This window comes from Brienomyrus brachyistius, unplaced genomic scaffold (assembly GCF_023856365.1).
Source record: "Brienomyrus brachyistius isolate T26 unplaced genomic scaffold, BBRACH_0.4 scaffold53, whole genome shotgun sequence".
NCBI classification, from domain to species: Eukaryota; Metazoa; Chordata; class Actinopteri; order Osteoglossiformes; family Mormyridae; genus Brienomyrus; species Brienomyrus brachyistius.
Window position 1 is genome coordinate 1,671,603 of NW_026042328.1, and position 13,743 is coordinate 1,685,345.

Below are 13,743 nucleotides of genomic sequence, written 5' to 3' on the forward strand. Positions count from 1 at the left end.
TGATTTTTGGAGCTACAAACGTTCCTGTTAACTTTAGGGATAACAAAAGAATGATGTCATGAGATTTACTGTAATAAAATCACTTTCAAATATTAACGAAATGCAACAAATAAGTCTTCTTTAATTCTTATACATGTAGTATTTCAGTCGGCACTTGGAGGAATAAGCTATAAGGACTAGTGTATTCCTCAAAAGTCGGCATAAGCACGGCAGACGCACTTGTCAAGAATTCTGAAAAAAAACTTGGTTCGCTGGACAGTTAATGTGCCATAATGGCGCTTGAAATTTTGAAATTACATGAAAACTCCTGAACATTCGCTAAAAAAACGGTTTTCTCCGTGCGGAGGCCGGCCGGCAGATGATCGGGAGATGAACTAAAGATGTTTTGAATTATATGCACGTATGGAATGCAATCCAGCAGGTCAGGTATCGTGAATGAAACACTTAATTTTGAAATTTCTCAAGTTGATTTACGCCCCCCCCCCCCTCCAGTATACGCACACATACGCAAAATTCGGTCAAATTTTTAGACCCCCCTTCCGTGCGTACGTACTAAAAGTATGGCCCCTAACCACAAAGTTAGTTTCAATAACCGCTAATCTGATAACTCAAAAGTTTAATTTGATAATGCTAAATCAATAAACCACAAAAAAATTGCAGAAGCTAATAATAATCATTAAATGATTTTTTTTATATGAATTTAGCTTTTTTGTTATTGGCTCTGAATTCCTCAAAAAATATCTAGAGAGCAAAAATCTTTACCTGTTTAACACTTAAATCCCGTCTGTCAGACTAGAGTGATGATCACAGGTTATTTAGGACTTACCCAGTTGGGTATCATTTTATTCTTTAGAATCTCCAGAATAAATATTCATTGAAATTTTTTTTCCATTATATTCTGTTTGCGAGATATGAGTTTGTGAGCCACTGGCCCATGCTGACACTTTGCCCTCAGTGAAGCCGCTTGTCCGGAACGTAGAAGGAGGGTCTTAGCTCCTTATTGGTCTATAATGCTGTCAATCAGAACTCAAAAAATACAATCCAGGGGCCTGTATAATGAAGCAGGATTTTATTCTTAGCCGTATGGTTTGTAAAATTTGAGGTAGTTTGGGTTCCTCTGCTCAGGGTCAGGGGTGTAGAGTGTGTACAGGAGGGGAATCGGTAGCCCTAGGGAGCTGCTGTAATCAGGGTCAGGGGTATAGAGTGAGTACAGGAGGGGACTCGGTAGTCCTGGGGAGCTCCTGTGCTTAGGGTCAGGGGTGTAGAGTGAGTACAGGAGGGGACTCGGTAGCCATGGGGTCTGGGCCAGCTGCTCTGTGAGGACATGACCGGGGATGCAGTCTGGACCAGCCGCTCTGTGAGGACATGACCAGAGATGCCGTCTGAGTCAGCCACTTTGCAAGGACACAACCCGGAATGCTGCCTTGACAAACCTCTTTGCAAGGATACGACTAGGGATCCCATCTGAGTCAGCTGCTCTGTGAGGACATGACCGGGGATGCCGTCTGGGCCAGCCGCTCTGTGAGGACATGACCGGGGACGCTGTCTTTGTAACAATCGTGAAACTCTCTGTGGATCCATGCTTTTAGATTGGAAAAAACTTGTGGTTTTAGATGGTACAACATCCTTCATGTACTTCTTGAATAACTCAAATGTTTGCTCATTATTGAATCTGATGAATACCAGTTCCCCTTGAATATTATAATGGCCTGACAGCACAAACAGTTTTTTTACAAATAATTATGGGTTGCAGCTGTGACTTGAGCTGTGTTGTATTTGTGTTGTATTTATTAAAATAACTCTGGTGTTCATTTTACAGACAAGATGGGTGTGATTAAATACATGGCCCTGTCTTTAGGAAGCTCCATCACTGTCACAGCCATATGCACTGGTAAGTTTTTCAGTAGGGGTGATGTACATGTCAGCGGGTTCGGGTCCTGTGTCCATGTCTTGGGGGTTGTGGGATCAAATCCCATTCCTGGCAGAGTCACTGTATCACTGTTAGGCCCATGAGCGATGCCCTTAATCTCGGCTGCTTCAGGGAGGCTGGCTGACCCTCATCTCTGTCCCCCAACTGTACGATGCTTTGAACGAAAACTTCTCATAAGTAAAATGTAATTTCATGGTTTGGAAACATAAGCAGTAAATCAGAATAAGTTTGTGGTAAAATATTAGACTGTGGTGCATCTTTGAAAATGTCAGACATTCCTTTAGTCTCTAATCACGTGCTGCTCATTTTTAATGACATTATTAATGTCTTTAAATGCCTTTAAATCAGAGCTTGTTTCACACCGGAGTCCCCAGGATACTGATCCATGCAGTGACCCAGTTCAGTGGGGAGGCCTTGGTGTAGCTACACATGGTTCAGTTGAACAATGGCCACGCTTCATACAGATGTCTTTGAGGGATTATTTGTATCTCTCTCTCTCTCTCTCTCTCTCTCTCTCTCTCTCTCTGTGCATGCGTAAGCCTCTGAGTAGTAGTGCATGGTGTGAGAGAGAGTGTGCTGTGGGTTTCCCCCACTCTTCCTTTCTTTTCATTTACTTTTCGGTTTGGTTTAGATTAGTTTACTGCTGATTGTGTGTTTTACACTTTTTCGCTCTGACTCCGGTTGGGGTGCCGTGCAGGCATAAAGATGAATTCGTACAGATATTGCCTTTATCCAGCCCGTAAAAAAATTGTTTTACCTAATGTTCCCCCATTTATTAGTAATGAACTACTGTCCAACATTCTGGGGCGCTACGGGAAGCTGGTGAGACCGATTAGAATGATTCCTCTCGGCTGCAAAAATGCCGAATTCAGGCACGTAATGTCTTGTAGGCGGCAAACATTTATGATTCTTAACAGGAGGAGGTCCTGGACGTGTCTGTTAAGATCACAGTGGAGGGGAAAGTTTATATGATTTTTATCAGCTCCGAGAGTGTGAAGTGTTTTGCGTGCAGTGGTTTTGGGCATGTGCGGCAGGCCTGCCCGCCAGGGGACCCCCCCCCCGGGGGAGCGCGAGGAGGGGCGCGAGGCCCCGGCGCTGGTGTGGGACACCGAGCACCGCGGGGGTGTCGATACTGTAGTAGCGGACCTGGACTCAGACTATGGGGGCCGGGTAGATGAGACCCCCCCGCCCGCAGTCACTGATCCCCCCCCACTCTCCCGAGCCGCGCCGGGACAGCGGGCTGGTAGAGGAGCCCGGCCCGGACGCAGCAGGGCGTGCTGGCGGCAGTGCGGTGAGTGGCCCCGGCACCGACCCACCTGTAGACCACACCGCAGCGGAACATCCCGAGCCTGAGCTGGACCTGCACTTACCGAATTCTGATAATGATTATGAGAACTCTCCGTTCGAGAGTTTGGCTGATGACTTGGAGGACTCACAGGCCTCCATGGACTCCAGCACCCCTGTAGGTAGGACCAAGGTTTACTCTCTTGAGCAGATCTGTTTCTTTCTGGACAGCACTAAAGGCCCGAGAAAACCTAAGATAGAGTCCTATTTCCCTGATTTGAAACTGTTTTTAGCTTCATGTACGATGGCGATGAGGAAATGTACTTTGGACGAGCTTGATACACAAAAGCGGTACAGATTAAAGAAGCTGATGAGGACTGTTAGGAGTGTGTTACGCCACCGCTAGCAGTACAGAGGGTTTATCTTCTATGTTTCTTGTCCTTTATCAGCTCTTTTTACCAGTTTTATGGCTTCATTGATTTTTGACTTGCTAAATATTAACGGGTGTCGCAATGCTACTAAAAGAGCTGCGTTGTGTGACTACATTGCTATAAAAAAGGTGGATGTTGTGATTTTACACAGTGAGACTCACAGTGATGAGGGGAACCAGGCTCAGTGGCGAGCTGACTGGGGCGGTCAGGTTATTTTTAGTCATGGCTCTTCTGTCAGTGCTGGGGTCGCTCTGCTGTTCTCACAGAGGGTCCCAGTCCTGTGACCGGTGGTTACAGAAGTTGTACCTGGGAGGCTCCTGCGTGTTCAGTTTTAGCTGCATGACCTGTTGTGTATGAACCAAATGTAGGCTCAGAACGGGTGGCCTTTTTTACAGATTTACACACGTTCTTAGAGACACTGTCACAGGAGAGCGTTGTGGTTCTGGCTGGTGATTTTAATTCTACTCTGGAGCACGTGCTCGACAGGAATCACGAGGAGCCTCACCCTGGTTCAGCCTCTGTTCTGTGATCTGTTATTGACTACCATGGTCTGATTGATGTGTGGAGAGACCATTTCCCAAAGTGCAGACAGTGTACCTGGGTGAAGGTGAACTCTAACATGGTGTCTGCTGCTCGGCTGGACAGCTTTTATACAAACTATCGGAATAAGGGCAGGTTTATAAGCTGTGGCATCGCTCCCTTCCCTCTCTCCGATCATCATTCTGCTTCTGTTACATTCTCTTGCATTGATTTCTCCTCACATCATTGTTACTGGCGTTTTAGTAATAAATTAGTTCAGGACCACAACTTTGTACGTTCTTTCTCTTTCTTCTGGGAGGTGTGGAGGGAGAAAAAAATCACAATTCAAGTCCCTCAGTCAATGGTGGGATGTCGGAAAAGTGCAAATGAAGCTCTTCGGCCAGAACCATGCTGCATATTTCCAGACTGAACTACAGAACCAGTTTAAAAGACTGGAGGATGAGATCTTGCGGCTGTGCACAGGAGCAGAGCATGGAAGGGTGGGAGATGCTGAGGTCCTGCAGAGGAACCGACTCCTGTTGAAAGACCTTCTGGTGGAGAGAGGGGCTGGAGCGTTGGCCCGGGCCGCTATACGACGGAGACTGATATGGACGCCCTCACCGCGTACATCTTTGGGTTGGAGAAGCACAGGGAAGACAGAAAGCCCTTTCGCCACTTGGTCCTCACCAATGGGCGTAGCACGTTTGACAAGCATGAGCTTTTCCAATACTCAATAGCCTTTTATGAGACCCTGTGATCAGACAGTGGATGATCAGTTTCTTTGAGACTTACCAAGTCTTTCAGTCACAGACAGAGATGAGCTGGAAGAGCCTTTGACTCTGACAGAACTTACTGCTGCTGTCCATGAGCAGTCAGTCGGGAAAGCACCAGGCTTGGACGGACTGACCGCAGAATTTCATAAATGGTTCTGGCCCCTGATTGGTGAGGTTTGGTGGGCTACTGTGCTCACTGGCAGTGGAGCTGCTGCTTCAGGCTTTTTGGAAGCGTCTCCAGGGAGCACCGGTACCTGGCATCAGCCTTGGAGGAGGAGCAACTGCTTACTGCTTATTTGACAGAAGACGTCACTGTTTTTATCAGGTCCAACACGGATATGGAGGTGCTTACAGCACTTCTTGGCGATTTCCAGTGTGCCTCTTCCGCTCACGTCAACTGGAGCAAAAGCGCCACGTACCTGCTGGGCCAGTGGTCCGGGCGGGGCCCACCTCAGCTGCCACAGCAGTGTGTATGGAGCAAGGATGGCATCAGACTGCTGTGTTTTTAACTGGGAACTGAGCGCTTCATGGAAAAGAATTGGAGAGGATTGGCTGACAGGATTACTGGATGACTTCAGCGTTGGAGGTAGATTTCGCCCCAGCTCTCATATCGAGGGAGAGTGCTGGTGATTAACAATTTGGCTGCCTCCATGATGTGGCACCGACTCATGGTGCTGGATCCTCCGATGGACCTGCTGCATCAGGTCCAGAAGGGGTTTACTGATTTCTACTGGAATGGGCACCACTGGCTCCCTTCGGGGATTCTTCATTTGCCAGTGTCTGAAGGAGGGCAGGGCCTGGTTCATCTGCTGAGCGATGTCAGGGGGATGAGGCTCCAGTGTGCACAGACACTGCTTTACAGCACCGAACACCTGCCGTGGATGCATGTGGCCCTCGCCCTGCTCCGCAGCTGCGGAGGCCTTGCATATGATAAACAAATGTTTTTACTTTCTGGAGATGCACTTCAGCTTATCGGAGTGAGTGGTTTGTATGCTTCGGTGCTGAACGCTTGGCCCTTGTTCCGGGCGGCACGGATGGGGAATGACCACTATGGCCTTCAGGAACCATTGTTTAATAATCCCTTTGTTTCCTCGCGGCTGACACTTACAAATACAGGTGATAAGATACTTGTGGAGTTGGGGGTCACAAGGGTAAAACATGTTTTAAATGCTGAGTCAGGACATTTTTTGTCACCTGACTCACTTGCTATCCAAGTGGGGTTCCGGTCTGTGGGGCTGCTTGGGAACCTTTTACATGCACTTGAGGGTTTTGTCCCCCCAACCTTTCAGGAATATTTACAGTGGGTTCCGGGTCGAGGTACGACCTGCCCTTCCTTCACAGAACTGTGTGTTACCCTGTTGGTAGCTGTTGATCAGAGTGACAAGTTTCATCGTATATATAAATACACACTAATTATATCACATACAACAAAAAAAAGGTTAACAATTACTGTGTTTGCCTCTTGAAACACATGCAGAGGTAGATCCCTCTCAGTGCTGGGCAGCTACCTCTTCCCCAGTGATGTCAGCGTCACTGACGCTCCATAACTGTAAGTGTCGGCCTTCCCCTCTATCACTGCTGAGCGGTTACTATGTCAGTGTGGCTTTATAGCTGTTTGGTAGTATGATTTAGGCTGAATAATGTGTCACTGACTCTCCATAACTGTAAGGACCGGCCTGGCCCTCTGTCACTGCTGAGCGGCTGCTGTGTCAGTGTGGCTGTATAGCTGTTTGGAAGTATGATTTAGGCTGGAATAATGTGTCACTGACTCTCCATAACTGTAAGGACCGGCCTGGCCCTCTGTCACTGCTGAGCGGCTGCTGTGTCAGTGTGGTTTATAGCTGTTTGGAAGTATGATTTAGGCTGGATAATGTGTCACTGACTCTCCATAACTGTAAGGACCGGCCTGACTCTCTGTCACTGCTGAGTGGCTGCTGTGTCAGTGTGGTTTATAGCTGTTTGGATGTATGATTTAGGCTGGATAATGTGTCACTGACTCTCCATAACTGTAAGGACCGGCCTGGCCCTCTGTCACTGCTTAGCGGCTGCTGTGTCAGTGTGGTTTATAGCTGTTTGGAAGTATGATTTAGGCTGGATAATGTGTCACTGACTCTCCATAACTGTAAGGACCGGCCTGACTCTCTGTCACTGCTGAGTGGCTGCTGTGTCAGTGTGGTTTATAGCTGTTTGGATGTATGATTTAGGCTGGATAATGTGTCACTGACTCTCCATAACTGTAATGGCCGGCCTGACTCTCTGTCACTGCTGAGTGGCTGCTGTGTCAGTGTGGCTTTATAGCTGTTTGGATGTATAATTTAGGCTGGATAATGTGTCACTGACTCTCCATAACTGTAAGGACCGGCCTAGTCCTCTGTCACTGCTGAGTGGCTGCTGTGTCAGTGTGGCTTTATAGCTGTTTGGAAGTATGATTTAGGCTGAATAATGTGTCACTGACTCTCCATAACTGTAATGGCCGGCCTGGTCCTCTGTCACTGCTGAGTGGCTGCTGTGTGTGTGATGTCAAAGATCATAAAGGCAGCAGCTTCTCTCTGGATTTATTAAAAAGTTGGCAACCCATCATATACATGTGGGAAGTTTTTATAAACGAAAAGAAAAAAAGTGATCAGATACTGAAACAACGGACTAAAATACCTGGAAAAATACATAAATTTGGAATTCCACTAAAAGGAACAAAGAAAAGAACATCTGCACTCAGTTACAGATTCAGGCTCCAACCCCAGATCCTTCCAACCAATCCGAGCGGCCTCACCCTGTTTTATAGCCCCACTCTCTTTGGGGTCATAACCCTTCTTCATCTCCTGCTTTACCTGAGCAGTCTGAGTCCCTGCAGGTTTGTGTTCTCTGCCCCTAATCAGGAGGTTGTTGGTTCAAGTCCCACAGCTGGCAGAGTGATTTGACCCCTTACGCACCGGCTGACTCTGCTCTCTGATCCTCACTGGCATGTTACTTTGGCCAAAAGCATCTGCTAAATAAATGACCCACTGAACACATTTGTTGTTTTCCTGTATTTGACATTAATTTCAGCATGACTGACTTTTCTTTCCTTATTTCAGGTTCTTTCATTGAGTTTTCAGCAAACGATTCCCCAGCTCCATCTGAGAAAGCGATACTGGGGGGCATCTTTGGTGAAATCATATTTATCTTCATCGTTTTTCTTTTATTGAGAAGTAAGTAAGTTTCTAAGTATTAGATCAGAACTATACATAAAGGTATTTCTTTTCTATATTATATAAGGAAATGTATGACAATTTACATATTCTAAATTTCTGTAATATCTGTATTGTTCACTGTTAATCTGTATCCATGGGGTATTGCAGTGGCTCAGTGGTCAGCACTGCCACCTGACACCTGCTGGTTTGAGTTCCTCTCCTCCGTGTCTGTGTGCAGTCTGCATGTTCTCCCCATGTCATGTGGGTTTGAGTCCCCCTCCTTTGTGTCTGTATGCAGTCTGCATGTGCTCCCCATGTCATGTGGGTTTGAGTCCCCCTCCTTTGTGTCTGTGTGCAGTCTGCATGTGCTCCCTATGTCATGTGGGTTTGAGTCCCCCTCCTCCGTGTCTGTGTGCAGTCTGCATGTGCTCCCCATGTCATATGGGTTTGAGTCCCTCTCCTCTCAGGTTAATTGGTGTCTTTAAATTGCCCATAGCATGTGACTGTGTGTGTATGGCATCATAGCCAAGGTGTCCCTCTGCCATGTGCTCTGTGCCGCTTGGGATAGGCTCCAGGCCTCCTGTGACTCTGTCCAGGATTGGTGGATTGATACTGTATGTATTATTGGATGTGTGATATACGTTTTCCTTGTTACCTTTTCATAACCCACTTAAATCAGCAAAGTGGGATGTACTTTTTGTACCACAGTGTCAAACATGAGATTCAAACTCAGAACTCCCTGGTGACGGGGCTGTGCAGTACAGTGTTTTAAACACAGGGCCACTGAACACATCTGTTTTTCTTATTATGTGCCTGGCATGAATTTCATGGTAACTAACTGACTGTCTTCTCATGTCCTTTCAGTTGTTGCCTTTGCGTCTTTGACGAAAGTTTCCTTAAGTCTTGACTGCATATTAGTAATAAGCGCAGTCCTGTATCCACTCATCGTAGTTTCATCCATAAGTAAGTCTCTTTATAAATGTGTACATGTGCTGTGTGCATGTTTTCTGTGTGCTTTCCCTGGGATCCTCCATGTACTCTAACCCCCCCCCCCCCATTACAAGCAGCCATGTAGGTAAAATGTGATCTATAATGACCCTCCCCCTTGGCCCGCGACGGACCGCCCCCCCCACCAGGGCGTACCCTCCCCCCCATCCCACCATGGCATACCTTCCCTCCTGCCCCATGACGGACCAGCGTATCCTCCCCCTGCCCTGTGAGGGAATGGCCCCCCACCAGGGTATACCCTCCCCCCTGCCCTGCGATGGACTAGCCCCCCCACCAGAGCGTACCCTCCTCCCTGCCCTGTGAGGGACTGGCCCCCCACCAGGGTATACCCTCCCTCCTGCCCTGTGCCTGCTGGGACAGGCTCACCTCAGCACTGCACTCCATGAGTGATTATGGGAGATGGATGGATGTGTAGATGGATAAATGTCTTCATGTTATTTTGATGTTTGTTTAGGGCACTGGGGTTTCAGAAATATGCCACATTGGTGGTTACAGTATATATTTGTTTCCCAGTTGATAAGTACATTATGGGATGTATGATATAATGTCCAGCTCAGACATCCGTGTTACTTTTCCATATTCCATTTTAATCTGCTTCACATCCTGAGCTGTTCCTTCAGTACCTCACTGTCCATCATGGGATTCAAACCCAGAACCCCCAGGTGACAGGGCTGTGCAGTGCAGGGTTTTGAGCACAGGACCACAGAGTAGGTCTGTTTTCGCTTTCTGTCTGACACGGATTTTATGGTGACTGACTCTATTCTTATATTTTAGTTGCTGTCAGTGTTTTTCTGGCAAAATATTACTCAGGTGAATCTTGGAATGAACGTGGAACATTAGTAACTATGTTACTGATTCCCATCTTCGTGGTTTTATTGCCACGTAAGTATGTTTTCATTTAAATGTATTTTGTATGTGTTTGTAAATGTATTTATTTTTTAATTGTTTTAGATTTTGTAACTTCAGGGATATCAGAGCAGAATTAGGTGTGAAGGTATTTATTTGCTACATTGTAGTCAATTAAGCACACAAACGTTGTACTTGAGCATTTGCACGTCAGTGATACTGAAGGTGTATTTTCACAGTTAATGTGTACAGACAGTCCCCGAGTTAAGGAAGTCCAACATACGGACTGTATACGAATGGACTGCTGTGAAGCCTATTCCATTACAAATTCAGGTTAAATACAAGATGTTCACAAGTCACAATATTCGAGTTGGAGTCAAGTCTCAGGTCTCCATCATGTTTCCAGTTTGACATTAATATTTATAAAAAATGTAACTGCCTGTTTGTTTTTCTCTGTTAGTAACTGATGTGACTAAATGGGAATCAGCACTTGAACAGTTAAAAACTGCTTCTGTCATAGTTCCTTAGGCTTATATGCATTTTCAAAGTAATCACTATTTCAAATGGCTTTGGAGCAATAAAAGGTATTTTATTAAGTACTTTTATAATGCACATTTTTAAACTATTTATTTCACAAAAATAACATTATGATGAAGACGTCCCTTGAGCAGAACAGGTAAACTTCAATTAGTGTGAACAGTGACACACAGTCCAAAGAGGGTCCAAACTTGGCAACAACAATCAACTATGTACACACAGACACACACACACACAGACACACACACACATAGACACACAGACACACATATACACACACAGACACACACATATACACACACAAACACACACAGATCTATACTCATATCTTTTGGTTACTGTCCATTCATTTCTATGGACAAATGCCTAATCCCAACAATGACAACCTTAACCTCTACCCAGCCCTTAATCACAACTAACAATACAAAATAGCAAAAGTCTTTTGGCATTTTCAGTTTTTTGATTGCAGTCACAGGTTTTTATAAAATTGAATTTCCCCTTGTGGAGACCAAAAAAATAGTTCCCACAACGTCAAAATAGCATTTTTTTCACATTGTGGGGGCATTTGAGCCCCACAATGTAATGACATGATCCCGACATGATTAATGAAACAGGAGTTTCCTGTGTATGAGGCAGCCAGAACAAACCATGCTGGACTCTGCCCCCAACTACGTTAGAGTGATGTGATTGGCTAATGAATGAGTATAACCCAGACCCCTCTTGGGCTGCCCAAGTAAATGCATTTTCATTTTTACACATCGTTCTAAAGCAAAAACTCCAATTAATGGATAAAATTGATTTGTCTGAGTCAAAAACATAAGGAGCTGCAAGTGAAATTAAGAGCGACTGCAGTGTGACTGCAGTGTGACTCCAGTGTGACTCCAGAGTGACTCTAGTCCGATTCGCAGACTCGAGTCCCCGTCTCTGCTTTGTGATGCTGATGAAAACATTGCATGGCCTAAGGTACAATCCAGTGTCCTCTGCAGTGCTATTATCACTGTATGGTTATTTTTATTAAGTACTGATTTATGTTTACCTGCAAATTCAGCGTAATGAATGGATATAAAGGATCTCGCTGTAACCTGGGGACTGCCTGTACACAGTTAGAGTACTGTGACACAATACCCAACAGAATCAACTGCATTTAAGCTTTCATAACCCAGTTAAACCTGCCATTCAAACTGCCATGCTCTTTTAGTAACAACATGGGATTCAAACCCAGAACCTCCTGGTGACAGGGCTGTGCAGTGCAAGGTTTTAAATACAGGATGACTGAATACACCTGTATTTCACTCTGTGTCTGAGGTGAGTTACATGGTAACTGACTTTAATCTTCCCCCATTTCAGTTGGTTTCAGTGTATTTAGGATAATATGCTCCCTGCGGACAACTGGGAAAGTACGACTTAGAGAAATTCTTCTAATCTGGGCAGATTTTACATGTAAGTACTGAGGCTGGGATCACACTGAACTAACAGACAGAGGCTGGGGAGGGGGGGGGGGGTGAGCGAGCGTCGGCCCTGAGAGGATGGGATCACACTGAACTAACAGACAGAGGCTGGGGGGTGAGCGAGCGTCGGCCCTGAGAGGCTGGGATCACACTGAACTAACAGACAGAGGCTGGGGGGTGAGCAAGCGTCGGCCCTGAGAGGCTGGGATCACACTGAACTAACAGACAGAGGCTGGGGGGTGAGCAAGCGTCGGCCCTGAGAGGCTGGGTTCACACTGAACTAACAGACAGAGGCTGGGGGGGGTGAGCAAGCGTCGGCCCTGAGAGGCTGGGATCACACTGAACTAACAGACAGAGGCTGGGGGGTGAGCAAGCGTCGGCCCTGAGAGGCTGGGATCACACTGAACTAACAGACAGAGGCTGGGGGGGTGAGCAAGCGTCGGCCCTGAGAGGCTGGGTTCACACTGAACTAACAGACAGAGGCTGGGGGGGGTGAGCGAGTGTCGGCCATGAGAGGCTGGGATCACACTGAACTAACAGACAGAGGCTGGGGGGTGAGCAAGCGTCGGCCCTGAGAGGCTGGGATCACACTGAACTAACAGACAGAGGCTGGGGGGGTGAGCGAGCGTCGGCCCTGAGAGGATGGGATCACACTGAACTAACAGACAGAGGCTGGGGGGTGAGCGAGCGTCGGCCCTGAGAGGATGGGATCACACTGAACTAACAGACAGAGGCTGGGGGGGGTGAGCAAGCGTCGGCCCTGAGAGGCTGGGATCACACTGAACTAACAGACAGAGGCTGGGGGGGTGAGCGAGCGTCGGCCATGAGAGGCTGGGATCACACTGAACTAACAGACAGAGGCTGGGGGGGTGAGCGAGCGTCGGCCCTGAGAGGATGGGATCACACTGAACTAACAGACAGAGGCTGGGGGGTGAGCGAGCGTCGGCCCTGAGAGGATGGGATCACACTGAACTAACAGACAGAGGCTGGGGGGGGGTGAGCGAGCGTCGGCCCTGAGAGGCTGGGATCACACTGAACTAACAGACAGAGGCTGGGGGGGTGAGCAAGCGTCGGCCATGAGAGGCTGGGATCACACTGAACTAACAGACAGAGGCTGGGGGGGTGAGCAAGCGTCGGCCATGAGAGGCTGGGATCACACTGAACTAACAGACAGAGGCTGGGGGGTGAGCAAGCGTCGGCCATGAGAGGCTGGGATCACACTGAACTAACAGACAGAGACTGGGGGGGTGAGCGAGCGTCGGCCCTGTGAGGCTGGGATCACACTGAACTAACAGACAGAGGCTGGGGGGGGTGAGCGAGCGTCGGCCCTGAGAGGCTGGGATCACACTGAACTAACAGACAGAGGCTTGGGGGGGTGAGTGAGCGTCGGTCCTGAGAGGCTGGGATCACACTGAACTAACAGACAGAGGCTTGGGGGGGTGAGTGAGCGTCGGTCCTGAGAGGCTGGGATCACACTGAACTAACAGACAGAGGCTGGGGGGTGAGCAAGCGTCGGCCATGAGAGGCTGGGATCACACTGAACTAACAGACAGAGACTGGGGGGGTGAGCGAGCGTCGGCCCTGTGAGGCTGGGATCACACTGAACTAACAGACAGAGGCTGGGGGGTGAGCAAGCGTCGGCCCTGAGAGGCTGGGATCACACTGAACTAACAGACAGAGGCTGGGGGGTGAGCAAGCGTCGGCCCTGAGAGGCTGGGATCACACTGAACTAACAGACAGAGGCTGGGGGGGTGAGCAAGCGTCGGCCATGAGAGGCTGGGATCACACTGAACTAAC

At 47.7% G+C, this 13,743-nt stretch overlaps 1 protein-coding gene across 1 annotated transcript in view; it reads left to right on the forward strand.

Moving 5' to 3' along the window:
• The window catches only part of LOC125723988 (uncharacterized), a 66,115-nt gene that overhangs the window by 15,038 nt on the left and 37,334 nt on the right, over positions 1-13,743 (forward strand). Inside the window, exons 6-10 of the mRNA XM_049000814.1 lie at positions 1,820-1,891; positions 8,012-8,125; positions 8,972-9,070; positions 9,890-9,997; positions 11,846-11,938. Of these exons, the coding sequence (XP_048856771.1) occupies positions 1,820-1,891; positions 8,012-8,125; positions 8,972-9,070; positions 9,890-9,997; positions 11,846-11,938 (486 nt within the window). The remainder of the gene's footprint in view (positions 1-1,819; positions 1,892-8,011; positions 8,126-8,971; positions 9,071-9,889; positions 9,998-11,845; positions 11,939-13,743) is intronic.